The sequence below is a fragment of the Periplaneta americana genome, chromosome 1 (assembly GCF_040183065.1).
Source record: "Periplaneta americana isolate PAMFEO1 chromosome 1, P.americana_PAMFEO1_priV1, whole genome shotgun sequence".
In the NCBI taxonomy this organism is placed as follows: domain Eukaryota; kingdom Metazoa; phylum Arthropoda; class Insecta; order Blattodea; family Blattidae; genus Periplaneta; species Periplaneta americana.
The window spans coordinates 223,309,179-223,333,891 of record NC_091117.1 but is presented as its reverse complement, the minus strand read 5'-3'; the positions used below and the strand labels follow the sequence as shown (position 1 = coordinate 223,333,891).

The window sequence follows — 24,713 nt, the reverse complement described above, 5'->3', positions numbered from 1 at the left end:
TTAATTAATTATTAGTTGAAAATATTGAAAGAACGACACTAAAATATACTGAAACATGTAATTGTGAAACATCTGTGTCACTGTATTTTATATCCACTTATGTACTTTATTTAATATTTTATTTTCTTGTGTGTACAATTTGGGGGGTGCAGGTATAAGAGGTAACAGCTACCGGTCTGTTACAGACGGACTCAGGGACAGTAGAAGGGGAAAGAAATACCTTAGCATCCTCTCAACTTGTATCAAATGTCGTTTAGTGCAAGACCTACATAGATAATGACCACTTTTAGTGAAATTGAGATTTTTACATAAACTTATAGCCACTTCTGCCCTCTACTGGTCAGTGAAGCTATTTTGAACAAATAGTACTTCCGGAAATATCCAGTTCTTGGATTCAGTTGCCATCTTGCTGGCTCAGAATAAGGAACATCATTTCCCAGAACGCAGACATTCATTCATGCCCTGTGATTGAACCTTTACACAGATTGAGAAGATCAAGTGCAAGGTCGACCTGGTTGGCAAGTTGGTATAGCGCTGGCCTTCTATGCCCAAGGTTGCGGGTTCGATTCCAGGCCGGTCGATGGTATTTAAGTGTGCTTAAATGCGACAGGCTCATGTCAGTAGATTTACTGGCGCAAGAAGAAGTATGTCTCTGTGTCCAAAGAATGGTATGATATATCATCATCAGCTTAAAAAAAATCGCTGCAGTGAAAATGAACAAGAAAATAGTATTCAACTTAAAAAGTCACTTTCAACCATCTTTTAAGAAAGTAATAAAGAACAGAACACAATTATTTACAATCAGCAAATACCGTAAATTCATTTATGAAGGGAGAGAAGTGTTTGTTTCTGGTGGTTAGAACACACTGATTCAATCAAAATTTTGTTTAAGATGAAACAGACACCTACATTAAATGCACCAAGTTGTACTATGCTCCATTGCCATTGGAGAGAAAGAAATACAATGATGTGATGACTTTAGCATGTATGTGAAAGCAAAGATGGAGAATTTGGATATGAAAGTGAGGCATCTTACTACGAGATTTAAAGACTGTTTTAAGAAACATTATTTCTTGACTTTTTTGGTAAACGCGATTAGTTTTCATGTTCTTACCTTTGAAAATAATTTATATGAATGACAAAATTACTTCATATAAAAGCATTAATTACTGTTGTCTTAAATGAGGTTACTTTTGAGAAAGTGTCAAGGTTCCGATATCTCGGCTCGATAGTCACCGAGGATAACAACATATTAACTGAGATCAAGGATAAAATAGCCATTGGCAATCGAAGCCTCAGAGCATTAGATAAAATTATAAGAACCAGATATATCTCCAAAAAAATGAAGGTGAGGATTTATAAAATAATTATTAAACCTACAGTGACTTTTGGAAGCGAAACCTGGACTCTACCTGAACGAGCAATAACCATCTTAAATACGTGGGAAAGGAAAATTTTAAGAAAAATTTATGGCCCTATTTATGATAAGGGAGAGTGGAGAATTAGGACCAATTCTGAACTACAAAAACTATATAAAGATCCAAGTATTGTCACTGATATAAAAATTAGACGGCTGGAGTGGCTGGGCCACATTATCAGAATGGATAATATTCCTAAAAGATTACTAGATGCCACGCTAAGTGGTAGAAGAAGAGCAGGAAGACCTAAACTACGATGGTTGGATGATGTTCAGGATGATCTAGTTAAAGCAGGAATTAAGAGATGGAGACGGAGAGCCCTAGAGAGGGAAGATTGGGCGGCAATTCTTAAGGAGGTCAAGGCTAAACTAAAAGGGCTGTATGACCACAGATGATGATGATGATGAAAAGCATTAATTTATTACATTACACTCCTTGCTACATTTTTTAAAACAACTGAGTGCAAGAAATGGGTAATTCCACGCACATATTTCTCCCTTTTCCTCGTATTTCTGTATGAGCTACAAGGCAGAAAACTGAAAGAAAAGTGCACATTCATTTATATTTTCACACTAAATTCAAATAATCTACAAATGCAGATTTAATATAGTACAAAAATTTTTTCTCGTTTTTCTCAGAACTTTACTTGAGGTTATTATCTAGTTCTTGCACTCATGTCTTCAATTATTAATGCACCACACTTTATTCTACAAAAATGTAATTAATAAAATGAGTGATATTCAAGTAACTTAATGTTTAATGTAAAATTTATATAAAAATTAAATTTTAATGTAATTTAATATTACATATTGTGACAGCGACGTGAGATTCGAACTCACGACCAGCGTCCCGCGAGAGAGAGCATATCGCGCGGGCTTCATGAAGCATGAGGGACGGCGCGCGGCGGAAAGGGGAAAGGCCCACGCGACGAGGGGAGAGTACACGCGCAACTGCTGCATGCGGAGTAAGGGGGAATGGATCTTCCTGACTATTCCAGAAGTGCGTCGAAGTGGAGATATCCAGATAATTCTCTACACACCTGTAGAAATTTCTCGCAACTATGATTTTGCTATAAAAGAAGAAGCGCCAGCGAACTCGAGCAGAGTTTTCAGTTATTCAGTCAGTGAGTAAGCCAGAGCAAGCAAGCCAGTCAAGCCAACCGGAGTTCGACTCGAGTGTGCGTCCGCAACTGTATCAGCATCCGAAGGCCTGAGTCCGAGTGCAGTGGACCGCAGTTGGAGGGACCTGAGTTCGAGTGCAGTGGACCACAGTTGGAGGGACCTGAGTTCGAGTACAGTGAACTGTCTCTGAAGGTCTGTGGTTCGAGATACTGTGAACTCGAGTGACTGAGCTAGAAGAACTGTGAACTGAGAACTGATAGTTCTGATTTGTAAATAGTGCTTTGTAAATATTAGTTAAGATTAACAGTTCATTGTTGTTCGTACTAGTCCAAGTAAATTGTCATTGTCGTCGGTGGAGTTTTATAACGAATATTGTGTTGAGTGAAAATCCAATTGTTGACGAGAGCGTTTAAGGCGAATTGTAGAAAGGAATTATTGTTGTGGCGAATAAATTACATTGTTGTTACTAATAAAATTCACAATATTTTAAGAAATTGTTATATAATATTACATATTTAACTACATATTTTACCTAATATTACTACATAAATATGTACATACTTATTTTTCATGTTGATATTACATAAAAATCCTAGCATTAGTGATGATAAACAAGCCACATACAATTTTCTTCTGTATTCATATCGTTGATTTGTTTTGTTTTGTATTCAAATCAATATTTTAATGTTAAACTACTTAAGTACAATTACATTCAAAATGCAACAATATCACTATTCAAAATTAATAAATTTAAGGAAACCAATGTAAGAATAATAAGGTTTTAATGTTGAATATAGAAGTGGTGGTTTTGCATTAATTTCTGATGACAGTTGCCATAACAAAATAAACACAAGGCATAATATACTAGAACTTTTATTGATAATTGAGGAGGTAGATGCAGGAAAGTGTGAGCTCTTTTTGCGTAAATGGGCTAAAATTAATCCTTATAGCAAGGAATATAGTTCTACCAAATTTCAAATTAATATCTCGAAAAATGAGTGCAATATAGGATACATGCAAATCTGGCTTTCAGGTAGTAGCCCCCTGTAAAGCAGGTTTGTATAATTTCAAAGAAAAATTGTTCCGGGGCCGGGTATCGATCCCGGCATCTTGTAAGCTCATTTGAGTTGTGTGGATACAGAGGAAAAATTGTGATGCTGTCGTGTACAGTTCCTGAGGTAGTTCAGTCGGTAGAGCATTCGCACGCTAAGCAAAGGGTCCCGGGATCGATACCCAGCCCCGGAACAATTTTTCCTTGAAATTATTCAAATATAGGATACAGTTGACAACACTGTACAGACTGAATACTGCTTTGGCAATAATATCTTGTTACTGTTAAGTTCGTCTTTTTTATGTCATTAAGTAACTAGACGTGCTGATATCATCATAATTGATCGGCAGAAGGATAAGGGTGTCATTCTTGATCCCACCATCCGTTTCGAGATGCACGAGCAAGCTGTATAACAAGACAACCATTCTCAAAACTCCATAATTCTCTTATTCACTTCTCTGTACAGCATTCTGTAGGACGAATATTTCATTTCATACTGAACTGCAATCTCGAATTCCACTTTTCAGAATCTGAAACAAAATACGAAATAAATTAACAACACAATATAAATCACACATACTTTGCATTGCACATTTTATACAGTAGCTAGTGACATATCATTGTCCTGCTACAGCTCACAACTCCGGTATCAACTGTGACACAAATTATAATTACTTGCTCTCTGATTTCACTCCTGGGACCAGTGCCGGATCTCTCTCTTCCTTTTTCATTTCCCCTTTTTTTCATTTTACAGTGAAATTTGTTTTTAAAACACTTGTTGGTAAATCTTTATGAAGTTTGTTCTCGAACACCTTGTGGAAGTCGAATATTGTTTGTTATCGCATTGTCGCAGTAGCGGTGAGAGTAAAAGGAAAGTGTGCAGCTGCATAATCATATTGTAATGCCAGTATGGTATCACGTTATTATACTATGAAACTGCTTAAATTTAAATGCTAGTATAAACAAATACACATTGTTGAAAATCAAATTGGATTATGTTTATTATTTATCGCTATGGATAGTAACCACAACTCTCAGTTACATTTACAATATAATATATCGTCAACAATACTATTTAATCACTTTCCAGCATGTACACGATATAATTCGATATGGAAGGTTTATTCTGCAAAGAGTTGAGTTTATTTTTCAATTTACTTTACACTTCCTATCGAAGTAAGAAATACTCGTAATAATTACACCACCAACAAAACCAATGTTTAAAAACAAACCACAGCCTGTCTTTCACATATCAATTTTGTTCCAACAATGAATAAGTTTAAATATGTTTCTTTGCATCGAGTCTGACCTGATGTGCTTCGTCAGATCGCCTTGATGACATCATCAATGCTTTCTCTGTGAAGAAAGTGCGAAGAAAATCTTTATAATTCACAAGATGCATGTATTTTGATTCCAGTAATTTACTGTTTTCTGCAATGTAACATTTCAGAAATAACTAAAATGCTCTCTCAATTAATATCACTCAATAAAAGAATTGTATTCCATTGTGGAATCCTGGGAAATGAGAATGCAGATGCTTTAGCAAAGAAGGGCAGCACTGCTACTTACAGATCTGTTACTAAATCTACGTATTACTCTGTGAAAAGATTTATTAAATCTACATACTTAGACTTCAACAAACAAAATTTGATAACACAATCCCAAGGGAAAAAATGGAACTCTCTGCATCAAAATCCACAGTTAATTCCCGATTTACCACGAAAATCGTCTGTAGCTGCATTTAGATTGGCAACAGGCCATGATTGTTTGGCAAACACCTGCATAGAATTGGAATATATCAGTCCCCTAACTGCCCATTGTGCAATTCAAACCAAGAAATGGATTCGGAACACCTCAAAATCTGTGCTTCAGTTGCTGGCCATGATAATATTGTGAATTTAATTCAACTCAACAACAGGATTTTATTCTTCCAACAATAATTCCTTTCTACAATTCGCCTTAAACGCTCTCGTCAACAATTGGATTTTCACTCAACACAGTATTCGTTATAGCACTCCACTGATGACAATGACAATTTACTTGGACTAGTACGAACAACAATGAACTGTTAATCTTAACTAATATTTACAAAGCACTATTTACAAATCAGAACTATCAGTTCTCAGTTCACAGTTCTTCTATCTCAGTCACTTGAGTTCACAGTATCTCGAACCACAGATCTTCAGAGACAGTTCACTGTACTCGAACTCAGGTCCCTCCAACTGCGGTCCACTGCACTCGATCTCTGGCCTTCGGATGCTGACGCAGATGCGGACGCACACTCGAGTCGAACTCCGGCACACAAGTCTGGCTTGCTTGCTCTGGCTTACTCACTGACTGAATAACTGAAAACTGCTGTCGTTCCTTCGCGACCATAATTTATAACCACAGCGACGTAGCCTCGAAAGTTCCACGCGTCTCTAGAGATGGCACTCCAGAAAAATCCAGAGCCCTCTCCTCTCTACCAGCACCAGATGCGTGCGCACTCTCTCTCCACTCTCTCGCCGCGTAGGCCCTTTCCCCTTACTTCTCTCCGCTGCGCGCCGTCCCCGCGCGATCTGCTTTCTTGCGGGACGCTGGTCGTGAGTTCGAATCTCACGTCGCTGTCACAATATCTTTGAAAAATATTGGAGTGCAAGAGGTCAAATGACTTTATTGTCAAACGCCTGGCATTAGAAAACAACAACAACATATTTCTTTGCATCGAATCTATCTGATGTGCTTCGTCAGATCGACTTGATGACATCATCAATGCTTTCTCTGTGAAGAAAGTGCGAAGAAAATCTTTATAATTCACAAGATGCATGTATTTTGATTCCAGTAATTTACTGTTTTCTGCAATGTAACATTTCATTTAAGACTAATTTCAACTAGACATGACTTGTATAATAGCTGCTGTCCACACCTGTGGAGTAACGGTCAGCGCGTCTGGCCGCGAAACCAGGTGGCCCGGGTTCGAATCCCTGTTGGGGCAAGTTACCTGATTGAGATTTTTTCCGGGGTTTTCCCTCAACCCAATACGAGCAAATGCTGGGTAACTATCGGTGCTGGACCCCGGACTCATTTCACCGGCATTATCACCTTCATTTCATTCAGACGCTAAATAATCTAGATGTTGATACAGCGTCGTAAAATAACCCAATTAAAAAAATAATAATAATAGCTGCTCATAAACTGTTTCCGTAAGTTGAGGGGCGGCAAATTATAGCACTGCCTAGGGTCGGTACTATACCTAAATCCGGCCCTGTCTGGGACCAGGATAAGATGGTTAGTTTGCCACTGTTTTCATCACCAATGAGACCAGTGCCAGCGAAATGAAGAAGCAATAACATGGGAGACAGGAGTGCTTTCAGAAAACCTGCACCAAGACTTCCTCTGTACCTGACAAATTCCTCTTGCACTTGTCAAGATGCGAATTCAGGTCTAGCACAGAAAGTTGACTGGTTGACAGACACTTTAAGAAATTCTGTGCCATACCAGTAGAATTTAAATAAGTAGAGAATGTTAATGCAACAGACTCCATCTGTCAATACAGTAGAAGTATACACAAAATTATACTAAAGACAAATTTACGACTCTTTCAAGTCCTTTTATGTAGATTTCTCAGTTAACTTCTTTACCTTGTGACACAAAAACTATGGAATTCTGTTGTAAAGATATGCACAGAGTTAAATTATAAACTGGAAATAAAATGTTTATGATATTACAGTAAAACTTTTTCTTTTCTGAAGTCCTGGCAAAATTCCTATAATTCCCATGTTAATTTATTTTGCATATACGTTTTTGACACTTACACAATGCTATTTTAAGCTCTGGGAGATACGAAACGTCTTGACAACTCATCATGAAATGACGAGAAGGTTGCTGATTGGTTTTTGAATTCCGATTTCTTTGTTTGCACTTTGCTCTCACTGTGAAGTGTCAGCATTCATCTGTGGATTGTGTGTGTCCACACCTGTGGAGTAATGGTTAGCGTGTCTGGCCGCGAAACCAGGTGGCCCTGGTTCAATTTCCAGTCGGGGCATGTTATCTGGTTGAGGCTTTTTCCGGGGTTTTCCCTCAACCCAATATATGAGCAAATGCTGGGTAACTTTCGATGCTGGACCCCGGACTCATTTCACCGGCATTAACATCTTCATGTCCACACCTGTGGAGTAACGGTTAGAACGTCTAGCCGCGAAACCAGGTGGCCCGGGTTCGATTCCCGGTCGGGGCAAGTTACCTGGTTGAGGTTTTTTCCGGGGTTTTCCCTCAACCCAATATGAGCAAATGCTGGGTAACTTTCGGTGTTGGACCCCGGACTCATTTCACCGGCATTATCACCTTCATCTCATTCAGACGCTAAATAACCTAAGCTGTTGATAAAGCGTCGTAAAATAACCTACTAAAAAAAAAAAAAAAATCTTCATCTCATTCAGATGCTAAATAACCTAAGATGTTGATAAAGTGTCGTAAAATAACCTACTAAAATAAAAAATAAATATGTGGATTGTTTCTTCTGGTGTAGGGAAGTTCATGACTGTAACTAAACATACTAAAGGTGTAAAAAAAAAAAGAGTGGCAATAAGAAACGAGTCAATATTGACATATGGTTCGTTCCAACAAGCGGTTCATGGATCAGTTCATGTATGGTTCCTGTACCATCTTATGTGCATGCGCTAGTTGAGCATCTGCTATGGGATTGAAACTGGACTAGACGCTGTTGGAACGCTTTCACGGATTGTTATGTACTAAATCCAGAGATGCTATAACTGTGATCATCTTTGCTAAGAACGGAATGCTTATTATTATCGTTTCACAGCTAATTCTAATTGCAGAAAATAGAATTTCGATCATTTTCTATAAAAGGATGACAAAAAATATGGAAGGCAAGAATCCGCTAATTCAATGTCGTGTACTGGGGGACTATCATTTAATTTTTAATTATTAATGTATGTACGTTATTTATTATACTTTTAATCAAAGATGCATGTTGAAATTGTAATTAACTATTTCAATACCCAAATAATTTCCATTCCCTTTCTTTTTGGCGAAAATTTAAATTAAATCTCTAGTTTTATTATTCGTCTGTACTGTCACTTTTCATCTTTAACCTCAATGATGTGAACAGTCGATCATGTCTTTCTTCAGTATCCAGGAGACGTTGGTGAGCTTATGCGCATGCGCGTCTTGCGTACTCTTCCGTACATGCCTCAATCCACGGACTATTTCTGACCGTTCCGAACCCGTGTCAAAAGCTTGTTGGAACGCCCGACTGCAGTACATGTTTCTGGTTCAGGACTGGTTCGGATTGTGTTGGAACGCTTTTTCTGTACTGCGCATGCTCACGATGGTTACAGACGGTTCCTGACTGTTGTTGGAACGAACCTATAGAATTAAGGACAGCTCCATTCACTTCAAGATCTATTGTGGCGGTAAGTCGAAAATAGTAAAAGAAAGTGCATGTGCATTTGCAAAGTCCTATGGCAAATGCAAGTGGATTCAAGATGAGAGATATAAATCCCTGGAAGACAGATTGCTGTAATAGTTGGGTAGAAAATAATCCAATTAGCGGCCCTACGCTTTGTGAGAAAGCTATTTCAGAGATTATTAAGTGCCATTTCAGTTATATGTTTTTCTTTTTATTCAGGCCCCCATAAAAACGTACAAATGAAGTTTTACTGTATTTGTAAGTTGAAAGCAATGTTACTCTGAAGACTTACCTGGAATTTTGCTGATAGTTCTGAACTTCTGACACTTTTGATGAGAACTGCTGCACAACATCCTTGCTGTAAGGAGCCCAGCATGATCCGTGTGTTGATGTAGTGACCAAAGCTATCACCTAAGGCTGGGACTAAGTGACTTTCGCTGCCTGGGCTCACTTTGGTAGTCAAGTGATTTGTTATCAATACCTGTCAAAAGGAGAATGCAAACTACAGAGGCTGGAGAGTGGCAAAAAATAGCATTACCAATAACTGCCAATGGCAGTCTAGATATCTGCCTGTTAAAATCATTGCTCACATAATATATACAAGCTGGCATATAGCACACAAAATACAGCTTCCAATTGCTTCCCATGCCAATTCCATTGCTAGGAGCAGTGTTTTGTACCAAAGAATCGTAACCAAGTACTTGAATGACACTGACACTGGACACCGAACATTTCCGTGGTGTTCGGGTAAAGGGGTATAAGTAATTTTTTTGTCCAGCTGGAATTTTGTTCCCCAGATGAACACACAAGTTAAATTATACAAGTGGGTGTGCAAAACTCAAAGAATACTAGCAGTTGATGTGTTTTATTTGTGTAGAAAAGTATTTGTAATAAGGGTTCCAAGTTTAATTTTCATTTATCTCCGAACTCATTTTTATGACTTATCTCCCTTTACCCAAACACCACAGATTTAAAGGATTTACTGTTGTTTATTATACATCTTGATTACACAACTTTTAACACTGTATCACTTCGGAATATGTATGATAAGAACTTTCTTGTGTTAAATTTCAACGTACCTGGTTAACATGTTTCGACCTGTTTTCGGTCATCTTCAGAACTGGTCGTTGTTGGTCTTGCCACCTCTTGTTTCCTGTGTGGGTGCGTTCGTAGTGTAGAGTCAAAGAGTGTATGTGTTTTGAAGCTGAGTTGTGTGTTGAGAATATCGTTGGGGTGTGTTTTCGTGTGTCTGTATATTTCATATTGTTCTAGTGTGTTGAGTTTCTGGCTTTTTGGTTGGATGTGCAGTATTTCCATGTCTGTGTTGATGTCTCTGTGGGTGTGGTTGGCATTTGTGATGTGTTCTGCATATGTGGAGGTGTTTTGTAATTTTGTTATGGCTGTGATGTGTTCTTTGTAACGTGTTTGAAATGATCTGCCTGTCTGTCCTATGTAGAAGTTGTTGCAGGTGTTACATATGAGTTTGTATACGCCTGTGTGGTTGTATTTGTTTGTTTGTGTTATTTGTGTGTTGAGATGTTTTTGTAGAGTGTTATTTGTTCTGTACGCGATGTTGTAGTTTAATTTCTTGAATGAGGTTGCATTTTTATGTGTGTTTTTGTTTTCGACCAGTTCCGAAGATGACCGAAAATAGGTCGAAACATGTTAACAAGGTACATTAAAATTTAACACAAGAAAGTTCTTATCATACATATTCCGAAATTGTTTATTAAATGCTTTGTACAGAAGGAATCAAGTCAGGGGAGTGCGGAGGCCAAGGAACTGAACATCCCCTTCCATGTACAGAAGGGATCAAGTCAGGGGAGTGCGGAGGCCAAGGAGTTGGACATCCCCTTCCAATCATTCACTGCCTGAAGGTATCTGGGAGATACAGCGGTGACATGACATACTGCAGGCATTCCCAACCCAATGTGTGGAAAGTTCTCTATCACAAAGACAGGAAGCCAAATATTTCATAGCACTGTGAATCCGCCATTTCTCATTTCCGATCATGGGTTCCTTAATGAATAATGTTCACTGTATAAGCACAAGATGTTAGAATATGCGGACAAACTAATAGTAACATTTAAAAAGTCCAGAGATATAGGGACAGTAAAAGTGTGTAGTGGAATTTAATAAGAAGCAATTAAGACAGCTACATATAAGTCATTTTTGTTGTTGTTACTGTCCAAACTCTGAAACAACGAATATAATAAGAATATTACCTTTGATGGTAATAATAATGGTATATAATGGAAGACAATTCTAATAAAAACATATTTCACCTAAGACACTAAAATTATCACCTTACCCAGACGCCTGTTTACTTCATAGTTATTATATGATGAAAGAGTGATGGAACGGAGAAAAATTCTCTCCGGCGCCGGGATTTGAACCCGGGTTTTCAGCTCTACGTGCTGATGCTTTATCCACTAAGCCACGCCGGATACAACCCCGACGCTGGTTAGAATCGTCTCAGATTAAGCTCCATCTCTTGGGTTCCCTCTAGTGGCCACCCTCTCCACTACGTCATAGATGTCTATGAACGCAGGACCGAAGTCCATACATGTGTTGAGGTGCACTCGAATGAGTGACTGGTTGGCCGGGATCCGACGGTATGGGCGCCGTCTTAAATCACAAAGTGATTTATTACGCATATCATATATATTTTGATGTACCGAAGTACATATGATATTTCCATGCAGATATTCTGCGTCATCATATGATGAAAGAGTGATGGAACGGAGAAAAATTCTCTCCGGCGCCGGGATTTGAACCCGGGTTTTCAGCTCTACGTGCTGATGCTTTATCCACTAAGCCACGCCGGATACAACCCCGACGCCAGTTAGAATCGTCTCAGATTAAGCTCCATCTCTTGGGTTCCCTCTAGTGGCCGCCCTCTCCACTACGTCATAGATGTCTATGAACGCAGGACCGAAGTCCATACATGTGTTGAGGTGCACTCGAATGAGTGACTGGTTGGTCGGGATCCGACGGTATGGGCGCCGTCTTAAATCACAAAGTGATTTATTACGCATATCATATATATTTTGATGTACCGAAGTACATATGATATTTCCATGCAGATATTCTGCGTCATCATATGATGAAAGAGTGATGGAACGGAGAAAAATTCTCTCCGGCGCCGGGATTTGAACCCGGGTTTTCAGCTCTACGTGCTGATGCTTTATCCACTAAGCCACGCCGGATACAACCCCGACGCCAGTTAGAATCGTCTCAGATTAAGCTCCATCTCTTGGGTTCCCTCTAGTGGCCGCCCTCTCCACTACGTCATAGATGACTAAGAACGCAGGACCGAAGTCCATACATGTGTTGAGGTGCACTCAAATGAGTGACTGGTTGGCCGGGATCCGACGGTATGGGCGCCGTTCCATCACTCTTTCATCATATGATGACGCAGAATATCTGCATGGAAATATCATATGTACTTCGGTACATCAAAATATATATCATAGTTATTAATTATTATATTCTCAGCATACTTACAGACAAACTATATTTCCTTGCCACCTTCCTCAGTTCTGCCAAAACAGTGCACAGTAGTCTTGTTCTTAGAAGAGAATCCAGGGTGCCATTGCGGAAAGGGAAAGCAAGACTGTCTACCACTATTAATTTCACCTGAAAGGAAATGTTATCTCCTTGTAAGTTACTGTCATTATTACACTTAAACTTATAAAGAATTCATAGCTGCTTTTTCTATATAAAAAGGCAATCTCTGACGGAAATGAGCAGAAACATAGCTGTAAAAATCTCACAAGTCCACAGTCTTCTGAGGTGCATAAACTGAAAAAGGTTTTTTTAGGACACCTCATAAGAAATGTCGGTTTTTTAAGTTTAGTGTTTTGGAAGATTTTAATGATTAATCGGACAATAGAATTTACAGGATGCTATGGTTATTACTGTGCATCATATGCATGTAACAATCGTCAATTATTAATACAAAGAATACAAAATGAAAGTGACTAAGCTTGAGATTAGAGTCCTTGTTAAGCACTAATGGGAACAAGATTTTAAAGCTGCTGCCTCGGCTTGAATAATATGTGAAGTCGAGAGTGAAGGTGTCGTTAGTAAGTGTGTAGCACAGAATGGTTCCAGCATTTCAATAATGGAGAAGGAGACATTAAAGATTTACAATGTCCTGGAAGACTTACGGTATGGAATACTGAGAATATACACAGAGTTAAGGAAGAAAATCCACAAACATGTAATTATAATAATAATAATAATAATGATTTATTTTAGCTGGCAGAGTTAAGGCCGTAAGGCCTTCTCTTCCACTCAACCAGCAGAAAGTATATATACATATGCATGGACTTACAAAGAATTCAACAATTTGACTTAGATGAGAGTTACATGTATACAAAAGTTATTTACGAATTAAACAACAAAATACTATGAACTATTAATTAAACAATGAAATAAACTGTGTAGCAGAATTAAGCTAAAATACATAGAATGTTAATATATTTCAAATAATATTAGATAATAGAAAGAGATTATTATGAGACAATTTTGAAAATACAGCACTATCAGGATGATGTCTAAAGGAAGGAGTAACAATGTAGTCAGTGATAGTTTAAATCAGTAAGATTGGAGTGAAATGCTAATAAGGTTATCTTTTAAGCTGTTTTTAAAGGTGTTTGTTGTCTTGCAGCCCCTAATACTTTGTGACAAGGAATTCCATTGACGCGAGGTGGATACTGTAAAAGATGATGAATAACGAGATGTTGTATGAAGAGGTATACTTAGCGTGTGCCACAGATAAGTGATCTGGTATTTAAGTCGTGGTTAGAGTATAGATAAGAGAAACGAGACGAAAGGTAATTTGGTGTTGAGGTGTGCAGAATTCGAAAGAGTAAAGACAAAGAGTGTAAAGTTCTGCGTTCTTTAAGTCGGAGCCACGAAAGACTTGCAAAGGACCGTGATATGTGATCATATCGTCGGATGTTGCACACGTATCTGACGCACATATTCTGAGCTCGCTGTAACTTGACTGACAATTCAGAACTTAGGTCACTTAACAAAACGTCACAATAATCGAAGTGCGGCATTACTAGGGTTTGTACTAGGGTAAGTTTTAGTTGCTGGGGCAAGAAGTTTCTCAAGCAACTCAAACAGTAAATTAGCTTAACAGCGACTCAAATTATACTGTAGGTTGTCACAAGATCTTGTTACTTCAAAAGATACACACATTAAGATGCTTAGAAAATCATACAGAAATCTGAGTCATTTAAGGTAGGCGCTCACTTCCTGGAAAAAATTTGTTTTTTTGCATTCAGACTTTTATTACAGTATCGCTCATTGTCCTCATTTCCAAATTAATAATCAAATAGTGTTGTAATTTACTGCTAAAGCACAATATTTCAATGTAGTGTTCTGAGCTGAACCTGGAAATAAAATGAATAGCCCTGTAACTTAAACTATGAAGGACACACCTGGTTAATTTAGTATTTTCCAATCTCATCCCATATGTTCTTTCTCCATATTACATAGCTTTAATTCTAATTTCATAAATTATAAAGCTCTTCATACTGTTGAACTTAATAAAATAATATATATTATTTTAATGTACCGAAGTACATATGATATTTCCATGCAGATATTCTGCATCATCATACGATGAAAGAGTAATGTAACGGAGAAAAATTCTCTCCGGCGCCGGGATTTGAACCCGGGTTTTCAGCTCTACGTGGTGATGCTTTATCCACTAAGCCACACCGGATACCCACCCCGGCGTCGGACAGAATCGTCTCAGATTAAGTTCCAACTCTTGGCTCCTATTCCGTCAGATCCCGGCCAACTAGTCACTCATAACGAGTGCACCTCAGCACATGTGTGGACTTCAGTCCTACGTTCATAGACATCTATGACGTAGTGCAGAGGGCAGCCACTAAAAGGGAACCTAAGAGTTGGAACTTAATCTGAGACGATTCTGTCTGACACCAGGGTTGGTATCCGGTGTGGCTTAGTGGATAAAGCATCAGCACGTAGAGCCGAAAACCCGGGTTCAAATCCCGGCACCGGAGAGAATTTTTCTCCGTTTCATTACTCTTTCATCATTTAATAAAATAACCTTCACATCGTCCATTTCATTATACCTTCAATATTACTGTGATTGGAGGCCTTGCAATCGATATATTTGTCATGACATTCTATATTTCGATCTTGGACCTACGAAAATCCATTTAGAATTCTCTGGCAAGAATTTTGATTGGAATCCAGTCATGCGGAGAGAGGTGATACAGCCAAGTGGGCGATGCTCCTTTTAAAATAATGCAAAGAATAAAAATCCAAATGCAGCGAACGAATTTTTTCCGGTAAGTAAACGTCTAGCTTTAGAATGACATTTGCTACAAAACATTCATTCATGGCCATGAACTGGCTTGGACATTTCAATTGCAAAACTAGACAGTCTTTTACCTGTTTCTTCTTTTCGAGAAACTCAGTAATGCTGTACATTGCTGCAAGGAGTTGTAAATGATCCTTTGTAGCAATGTAATGTATCCTCTGCATAACAGATTCAACTGTGAAGTTGTTCGTCTGCTGATCCATTTCTCTGAAATCCTGATTGAGTTCGAGTTGTCGAAGATGATTCACGCAAGCTTCGGCAACTTCTAAATGAAGAAACGAAACATTAACATCAAAATTCACCAAACATGTGAGAACAGCATCAGATACAAAACGTAATAATCACTAGACACAATTAGGGGGAGGGAGGTGTACAGTACAAAAATTATGGAAAGAAAACCTATACAAACCAAGAAAAGTGGAATAAATATTTGGCCATGACATAGGCTAGATCAGAGATGTCAAACATAGGCTTACTGTACTCTCTGACAAGGAGTCTGGAGACCTTTCACTTACAGAATAGCATGCAGGCTCATGCTTAAGAGAGATCCTACGTCACTGTTACACCCCGTTTAAAGGTTAGAAATGCCTGATGCTCGACATAGCGATTGTTACATCTACCGTATCATACTTTCATTATTATCCTTGTGTTGTATCTGCTCCATTTTATATGTACTGTATATTTTGTTCTCTCTATTTGGCACTGCACTGCACCTAAGCATGAGCATTTGCTCCTTCAGGTGTCTTTATCAGGTACACATGAAGTACAGTAGAACCTTTATTATCCGTGGTAATGAAGGGGGTGGACTAAAAGGAACCCGGAGGTTCATTACCGCCCTCACATAAGCCCGCCAACAGTCCCTATCCTGAACAAGATTAATCCAGTCCCTAGCATCATATCCCACCTCTCTCAAATCCATTTTAATATTATCCTCCCATCTACGTCTCGGTCTCCCCAAAGGTATCTTTCCCTCCAGCCTCCCAACTAACATTCTATATACATTTTTGGATTTGCCCGTACATGCTTCATGCTCTGCACATCTCAAATGTCTGAATTTAATGTTCCTAATACAATGCATGCAGTTCTGAGTTGTGTAATTTTCTCCATTCTCCTGTAACTTCATCGCCCTTAGCCCCAAATATTTTACTAAGCACCTTATTCTCAAACACCCTTAATCCTCTGTTCCTCTTTCAAGGTGAGAATCCAAATTTCACAATCATACAGAACAACCAGTAATATAACTGTTTTATAAATTCTAACTTTCAGATTTTTTGACAGCAGACTAGATGGCAGAAACTTCTCAAACAATATACTACTCTCCTAAATTCACCGAGCATATTGGGAATTAAATCAATGTCTTTCCCAAAACACGCTATGAAATGTTTCATATAAAACAGTTTTTTCTCAAAAGGAAGCAAAAACAAGCAAAATTATAAGGAACTTCTTTGTACGAAATATCTCAAAGAATAACCCCCTAAAATTAATGACATTACTTATGGTCCACCCTGTATACAGTATAACACATTTGTTAAAAGTAAATATTTCATATGAAGGAGAAATTTGACCTCTAAAAACTAAAACTAATCAATATATTTAGGCAAATGAAATGGATTTTCACGATGATCAGAAAGAATTTCAAGAAGGTGATAAAAAAAATTCTATCACTGGATAAAATGAATGTGCATGATAACATTGCAGAGTATATTAAAACCCAATAACTTAGATGGTATGGACATGTTCAGAGAATGGAAATGGAATGCTAACCTAAATCTTAAATGCGTACTGCATTGGAGACCAAAGGGATAAATGCAGAAGTATCTTGGAGACAAGGGAAATGTTGTGCTATAAGGGGAAGGAAGTTCCAAGAGGACTGGATATATAGAAATAAAAGGTTAATAGAAATCTCAAGCTGGCGACACTAACAAATTGTAAGTATACATGTATGCAAGCACAATTCATTTTTACCACACTTGTTATGAGAAATCTGATGGTGCAGAAACATATTTGAAGTTATAACTGACTTCTCATTAAAAGTCATACTCGTGGTACTGGACTATGTGAACAACTCAGAATTTCGAAACAAGTTTTTACAATGAAAATACTGTAATAAAATAACAGTTTAGAATATTAGGTGTCTCGTTTTCTTATTGAACCAATTCGAGTTCTTGATTTTTTCTAACAAGCAACGTGAATCAAAATTGCAGCATTTGTTACATAAGAAAATTGACAAAGAATTTTATTTAATCTATTACAATCATGTGTCTATGAGGGATAAAAAATGGTAGGTATTATTTACAAAGGTTCGTTTGTTGTTTCTGCAAATTTATTCTAATAATGGTTAAATACATTTACAAAATGTAATTATCAAGAGTTTGCATAGTGTACCTTTCAATCTGTGTGGTGTAAAACCTCCATCTGTATCTATGAACACTGCTTCTCCTCCAAGACCACCAAATGAACTTGGAATCTGAACATCCACACAGAGTTGTAAACTGGAATATAGATACATGCATGCATGAGGTTATATTGATGCAATGGTTCTGTAAGTAACTTTATGCTCGACCATGCCGAAATGTAGTAATTATACACCTGGTAGCAGCCCTTTAATGGACCTCATTAAAGTACACCTATTCATTAAAGTTCAGGTGTACCACCAATCAGAAAATACCATTGTAGCAATATGAAAGCGCAAGTATCGATTATTCTCAGATATGCAATCGAAAGACAACTAGCGCGAGACTAGACAAAGTTTCTCGGAAAAAATCAATACTTTCGCGTCTGTGCACATCTCATAATTTACGAGGTATTGCACAAGGTGAGTTCCACTCCTCAGTCAGATAAGAATAACATGAATACTTATGAATAATTTCAAGTTAGAAATGTGGTCGAGCATAAAAAGTCGTATGAAACTTGCCTATAATGGTAATTAAGACGCTCGTATGAAAATTATGAAACAAGCATCTTAATTACTACCATTATAGGCTCGTTGCATAATGTACTATTATGACTCAGTGTCAGTTTTCTCCATATTTAAATAATTATATATGTTGGTATTGCTCCTTTATTATAGCATTTATTACAAATAGGGAAAAGTATTAGCGAAATTTATAAACTTGTACTTGCTATTTGGGAAAAGGAAATTGTACCAGAACAATGGAAGGAGTCCATAATTGTACCTATTTTTAAAAAGGGGGACAAAACCAACTGTGGTAACTTTCGAGGAATATCACTTTTGTTGACGTCGTACAAAATTTTGTCCAATATTCTTTTGAGGAGATTAACTCCGTACGTAGATGAAATTATTGGGGATCATCAGTGCGGCTTTCAGCGTAATAGATCGACTATTGATCAGATTTTTTGTATTCGGCAGATAATGGAGAAAAAATGGGAGTATAAGGGTACAGTACATCAGTTATTCATAGATTTAAAAAAGGCATATGACTCGGTTAAGATTGAAGTATTATATGATATTCTTATTGAATTTGGTATTCCCAAGAAACTAGTTCGATTAATTAAAATGTGTCTCAGTGAAACATACAGCAGAGTCCGTATAGGTCAGTTTCTATCTGATCCTTTTCCAATTCACTGCGGGCTAAAGCAGGGAGATGCACTATCACCTTTACTTTTTAACTTCGCTTTAGAATATGCCATTAGGAAAGTTCAGGATAACAGGCAGGGTTTGGAATTGAACGGGATACATCAGCTTCTTATCTATGCAGATGACGTGAATATGTTAGGAGAAAATACACAAACGGTTAGGGAAAACACGGAAATTTTACTTGAAGCAAGTAAAGCGGTCGGTTTGGAAGTAAATCCCGAAAAGACAAAGTATATGATTATGTCTCGTGACGGGAATATTGTACGAAATGGAAATATAAATATTGGAGATTTATCCTTCGAAGAGGTGGAAAAATTCAAATATCTTGGAGCAACAGTAACAAATATAAATGACACTCGGGAGGAAATTAAACGCAGAATAAATATGGGAAATGCGTGTTATTATTCGGTTGAGAAGCTCTTATCATCCAGTCTGCTGTCCAAAAATCTGAAAGTTAGAATTTATAAAACAGTTATATTACAGGTTCTTCTATATGGCTGTGAAACTTGGACTCTCACTCTGAGAGAGAAACATAGGTTAAGGGTGTTTGAGAATAAGGTGCTTAGGAAAATATTTGGGGCTAAGAGGGATGAAGTTACAGGAGAATGGAGAAAGTTACACAACACAGAACTGCACGCATTGTATTCTTCACCTGACATAATTAGGAACTTGAAATCCAGACGTTTGAGATGGGCAGGGCATGTAGCACGTATGGGCGAATCCAGAAATGCATATAGAGTGTTAGTTGGGAGACCGGAAGGAAAAAGACCTTTAGGGAGGCCGAGACGTAGATGGGAGGATAATATTAAAATGGATTTGAGGGAGGTGGGGTATGATGATAGAGACTGGCTTAATCTTGCACAGGATAGGGACCGATGGCGGGCTTATGTGAGGGCGGCAATGAACCTTCGGGTTCCTTAAAAGCCATTTGTAAGTAAGTTGTAAGGGAAAAGTATTCAACCCTGAATATTGGGCCAAGAAATACAAATATAAAACTGAAAAACAGCAGGGATAAGTAACAACAACATTTTTTCTTCTAATTATTCTTGGAGCCAATGGGCAGGAATATATGCGAACATACAGATATGAATTTCCATTGAATACTTATCATTTAGCTCTGACTGAGATTATGGTTGAAATGTACATCTATTATAATAGGAAATAAGGTATCACTCATGAGGCAACTAAGCCAGGAGATAATGGGACAGAGTGGCCAGTTCCTTTCCCCCTCCATTGCATACATCGCTGACTAGATACATATTGTCGGACAAAAATGACGGGTACAATGCTCTCAGAAATATGACTGCTGGTCTAACAAAGAGGTGTGATCCTGATGTATTAGAAAATGTTGATTCTAGTAATAGTCTTTAGTTCAAATATGTGCCTGTCATGTCAGCAGATGTGGAACAGTGTTTCTATACATATAAGACCCTTTCAACTGATTATAATCGTCAGTATTTTACTTTTAACAAACTTGCAAATAACGCATGATTCATGTTCCATGTACAGACTGTACTGCTTCAGGTGGACATTTACCTCATTCCTCTCCCTAAGGATATTCTCTTCCCTGATTAGACTATAAACATATCAATGGTGTTGAACAGCAACCTCATGTATAAAAAAATGGACAACATGAGATTTCACTTAATCTTTAGAAAAAAGAGAAGTCTTCCCGAATTTTCTACAAACAGATATATGTCAAAACATGGATACAAGCTTTTTTGCTCTCCTGTAAAATTTAATATTTTGATATATGAGGTTCCTGTTCAACACCATCAGTAGATATACCGGGCATGATGACTAGCACTGTTGTGACCAAAATTAGGACAGACAGGGCAAACTACTGCTTCGGCCATAAATGAAGTAGATGTTCACGTAACTCACCATAGCTGAGTCTTGCCTGAGCCAGGTGCTCCACAGAGCTCAGTCAGCTCCCCCACTGCAAGGCCTCCTCCTAAATTATCATCCAGAGCTTTGCAAAATGTCACAATACGTGGAGCATTACACTCTTCCTGTTGAAATAAAAGCAACAATATATGATATTGTCAAACAGCATACAATTAAGTCATCTTCTATATATATAATTTGAACTGGTAATGGAAATTACGGAAAAACGGCTCATTTTGAAGCTTGGAACCCAAAGTTTTTCAGAAAAATAGTAGTTTCCAGTGAAATGTCAATTTTTCTACGTCATTTTCCTATTTTCCAAAATCCATCTTTCGTCAGTTTTGATAACTAATTAATTGCATTTCAGAATAAAACAAAAAACACACTACAATAAACAATAGACTATTACACGAAGGCCATGACCTACAGGATTGCTGACAAAGAGTTCAGATGGCTCAGATTCTTTCACATCATAATACCAATATGTCGATCTTCATTTGTGTAATTTTTTGATAACGTATAAAAAATAATTGACAGGTCTGATTCTCTGGTCTGTAGTTTTCCGAGTACAGCTGTGTATTGGATATTAAAAACTATCGTCCTGACATTGTTACTTGAGATTTCGCATTGAAACTCAAGAACTGAAAACGGATAGGTTCAAGGAAAAGTATTTGATATAAAAAAACATTCAGAGGGAGTATGTTTCACTATTATGGAAGCAAATAACTTTCAAAATGTCTGGTATTCTTCATTGAAAATAAATCTGAACAATTTTTATTTGAACTTCTTATGGACTTAGTCTGCAGTATTTGCTGCACAAGCCACTAGTATGTCTGTATTCCGGGTCTCACCATAACTATTTTACCTAATTATCCAAATTCTTTTCTATCTATCCTTATTCGTTAAGTACCCTACTATCTCACTGCAATAGCCCTTCCAATATTACGATCACTTAACAGAATAACTATACTGGATCACGCTTTTGTAGTTGATTATACAGAATATCAACATGTGACAATGTTGCTGGAAAAAAGAGGGTCAGAAAACAAAACTGTCATTCTTCAGCATATCGATGTAACCTGACTGATGCCTGATGAATTGTGGTGGCTTTCTTATATCGTCACGTGAATGCAAGAACTAGATAACTCGAAATTTGCGTTTTTTAGTTACCTCTTTTATAGCATAGCAAAAATCGCACAAAATGTAATGCAAGAACTAGGTAACTGATCAAACGATGCCAGCAACATCTATTTTCCAATATCACAAATAGGTAAAAGAAAATGAGACATATTCCTTAGTGCAATAAATAAGTAAATAGGCAATGTCACAAAATATGAAAAATTGAGTTACCTAGTTCTAGCATTCAAGTGACGATATACCCTTAAGGAGTTACAGCTGATTGGATCCTACGAAAGTAGCAGTGGTTTTGAGCAAAACTAAGAATCATTCACTTAAAATACACAGAAATATTAATTCTAAATACTGTATTAATCATAAAATAAACATACCTCAGTTTCGAAGCAGATTTTCAAATATCCCTCCTCCCACTTCAATGCACTTTGCCGCACGGATGCGAATGTTATGGTTTATTTAACGATGCTCACAACTGCAGAGGTTATATCAGCGTCACCGGATGTGTCGGAATTTTGTCCGCAGGAGTTCTTTCACTTGCCAGTAAATCTGACATGAGCCTGTCGCATTTAAGCACACTTAAATGCCGTCGACCTGCGGGATCGAACCCGCAACTTTGGGCATAGAAGGCCAGCGCTATACCAACTCGCCAACCAGGTCAACACAGATGTGAATGGCGCGCGCGTTCCGTACCTCGTCACGGCTGTCCATGATGACAGCAGTTGACAATCACAAACTTATCTTCCCCTTCACCCCGTACTTCACGTCACAGCACAACCCTCCGTTTAGTTTACATTCCAATGTTTGTTTTACGATGCAAGCAACTCCAAAGCCTGATTCTTACTATGATGTTTGGATTTTTACCAATAACTTTCAAACCAATGATAAAATCGGACCATGTTCATGTATCTATGATCACTTTAGGTGTGAGTACATTTTGAGACACCTGTATTACAATAATAATAATAATAATAATAATAATAATAATAATAATAATAATAATACCTAGTTCTTGCATTCAGGCGACGATATGTTCTCCAGTAAGTATGGTTTCCCAGTAGTATTACAAGGCTGGTGTTGCATTGCGGTCTTCTGGATTGATTGAGATGTACAGCTCCAGGAACAAAATTCTGGTGGCTCAAATTTTCTCTCTGGGTCTGAACGATGAGCCTTTTGTGCCTGTCCTCCCCACCCATTCCAGAAGCAGATCAAGTTCTTTTGATGTGTGAACATTGAATTCTGAATGACATGGTGACCGAATGATTTCTTTTGGTAACATTAATATTCTAGCCCAGTTTGATGCATATAGACGAAACAGACTCTGATCGTCTGCTTAAAAATTACAGTTACAATATTTTGGATCCTCCAACTTTACGCTTTTTAAGGTAAATTATATCAAACTGCGACATTAAAGTAACCAATAAGCTGTAAAAGTCCGATTGTGTGTTGCATGGTTAACAAGGAATGCTAATGTTTTAGCAAATTCCTGGATCATGTACCATACTCTGCAAATCTTTAGTACTTAAATAACCGAAGTTCTGGTATAATGAATTTCAAAATAAGAGAAAGACAAAATATGAGTTCTTACTGCTCAATCTATCCTAAAATTAATTAAGCATTATTATACATATTATTATTTCATTAATTTGTATTATTATTAATTGTATTTATCTATATTAATTTTATTGTATCAATATAACCAGCCTCTGTTCAGTAAATAAACTGCACAACTGCACTTCATTTTGTATGTTCAAGTGAACTTCTACAGTGTACAGCAGAGTGCATTTTTAAGGCTTAGAATGATTTTTTTGATGAGAATTCTATTTCGTGGAAGAAATGTGTGGGCATGACTACAGATGGTGCACGTGCTATGTCAGGCATAAAACTGGATTTAATCAAGTGAAGAATGTCCACCCAATGTGAAATGGAACCACGGCTGTATTCATCGAGAAACCTTGGTTACAAAGAAGATGCCACAATCATTAAAAAACGTACCTGACGAGGTACTTAAGATTATAAATTTTATCAAATCTCGATCCTTGAATTCCAGAATCTTCTCAAAATTGTGTGAAAAAATTGGAAGCTGATATACAAATTGAAGAGTTCGCGGGAAAAACGATGAATGTCACATTTCTGTTAAGGATTAGATAATGATCTAATTGAGTCTATAACTGCAAGATGTAGTGCTGTTTCTATAGAAAATAAAGGAAAGGATTACTGTATTCGTGGTGATAATTCTCCTTTTTACCATTTTCCATAAGAACAACATTAAATTTCGTAGTGATCCATTGAATTAGATAATGACATCAACCTTAAGAAAACTGTGACATTCATCGTTTTTACCGTGAACTCTTCTATTATTTTTGCATACAGAAGTGCGTTGATTATCCACAGGAAAAATTTGGCAGTAATTCTTTGAGTTAAGTAATGAAGTACGACTATTTCTGAGTGATATTAAATTTTCATGTGATCAGTTGAATAACTTCTCTTGGTTGTCTATGGCAGCCTACTTAGCAGATATTTTTGTATACTTGAACACACTCAATATGAGTCTTCAAGGTAGTGGTATGAATATTTTTGACGGAAACAGGATTGTGGCAGCAAATATAAAAATACTATTGGCTTGTGCAGCAAATGCTGTAAACTAAGTTCATTAGAAGTTCAAATAAATTTTTTTCATATTTATTTTCAATGAAGAATAGGCCTACCAGTCATTTTAAAAGTTAT

The 24,713-nt window shown here is 37.4% G+C and overlaps 1 protein-coding gene across 3 annotated transcripts in view; it reads right to left on the bottom strand.

Moving 5' to 3' along the window:
* spn-D (spindle D) overlaps nucleotides 1–24,713 on the bottom strand; it is a 118,348-nt gene that overhangs the window by 89,433 nt on the left and 4,202 nt on the right. For 2 of the 3 annotated variants that reach the window (XM_069838629.1, XM_069838631.1), the window contains 5 exons: nucleotides 20,853–20,980; nucleotides 17,756–17,862; nucleotides 15,442–15,635; nucleotides 12,508–12,639; nucleotides 9,293–9,481 (listed from right to left, as the gene is read on the bottom strand). In XM_069838629.1, the coding sequence (XP_069694730.1) occupies nucleotides 9,293–9,481; nucleotides 12,508–12,639; nucleotides 15,442–15,635; nucleotides 17,756–17,862; nucleotides 20,853–20,980 (750 nt within the window). Of the gene's footprint in view, nucleotides 1–2,693; nucleotides 4,121–9,292; nucleotides 9,482–12,507; nucleotides 12,640–15,441; nucleotides 15,636–17,755; nucleotides 17,863–20,852; nucleotides 20,981–24,713 lie in introns of those variants that run through there. The other variant, XM_069838630.1, reaches the window with a different exon arrangement.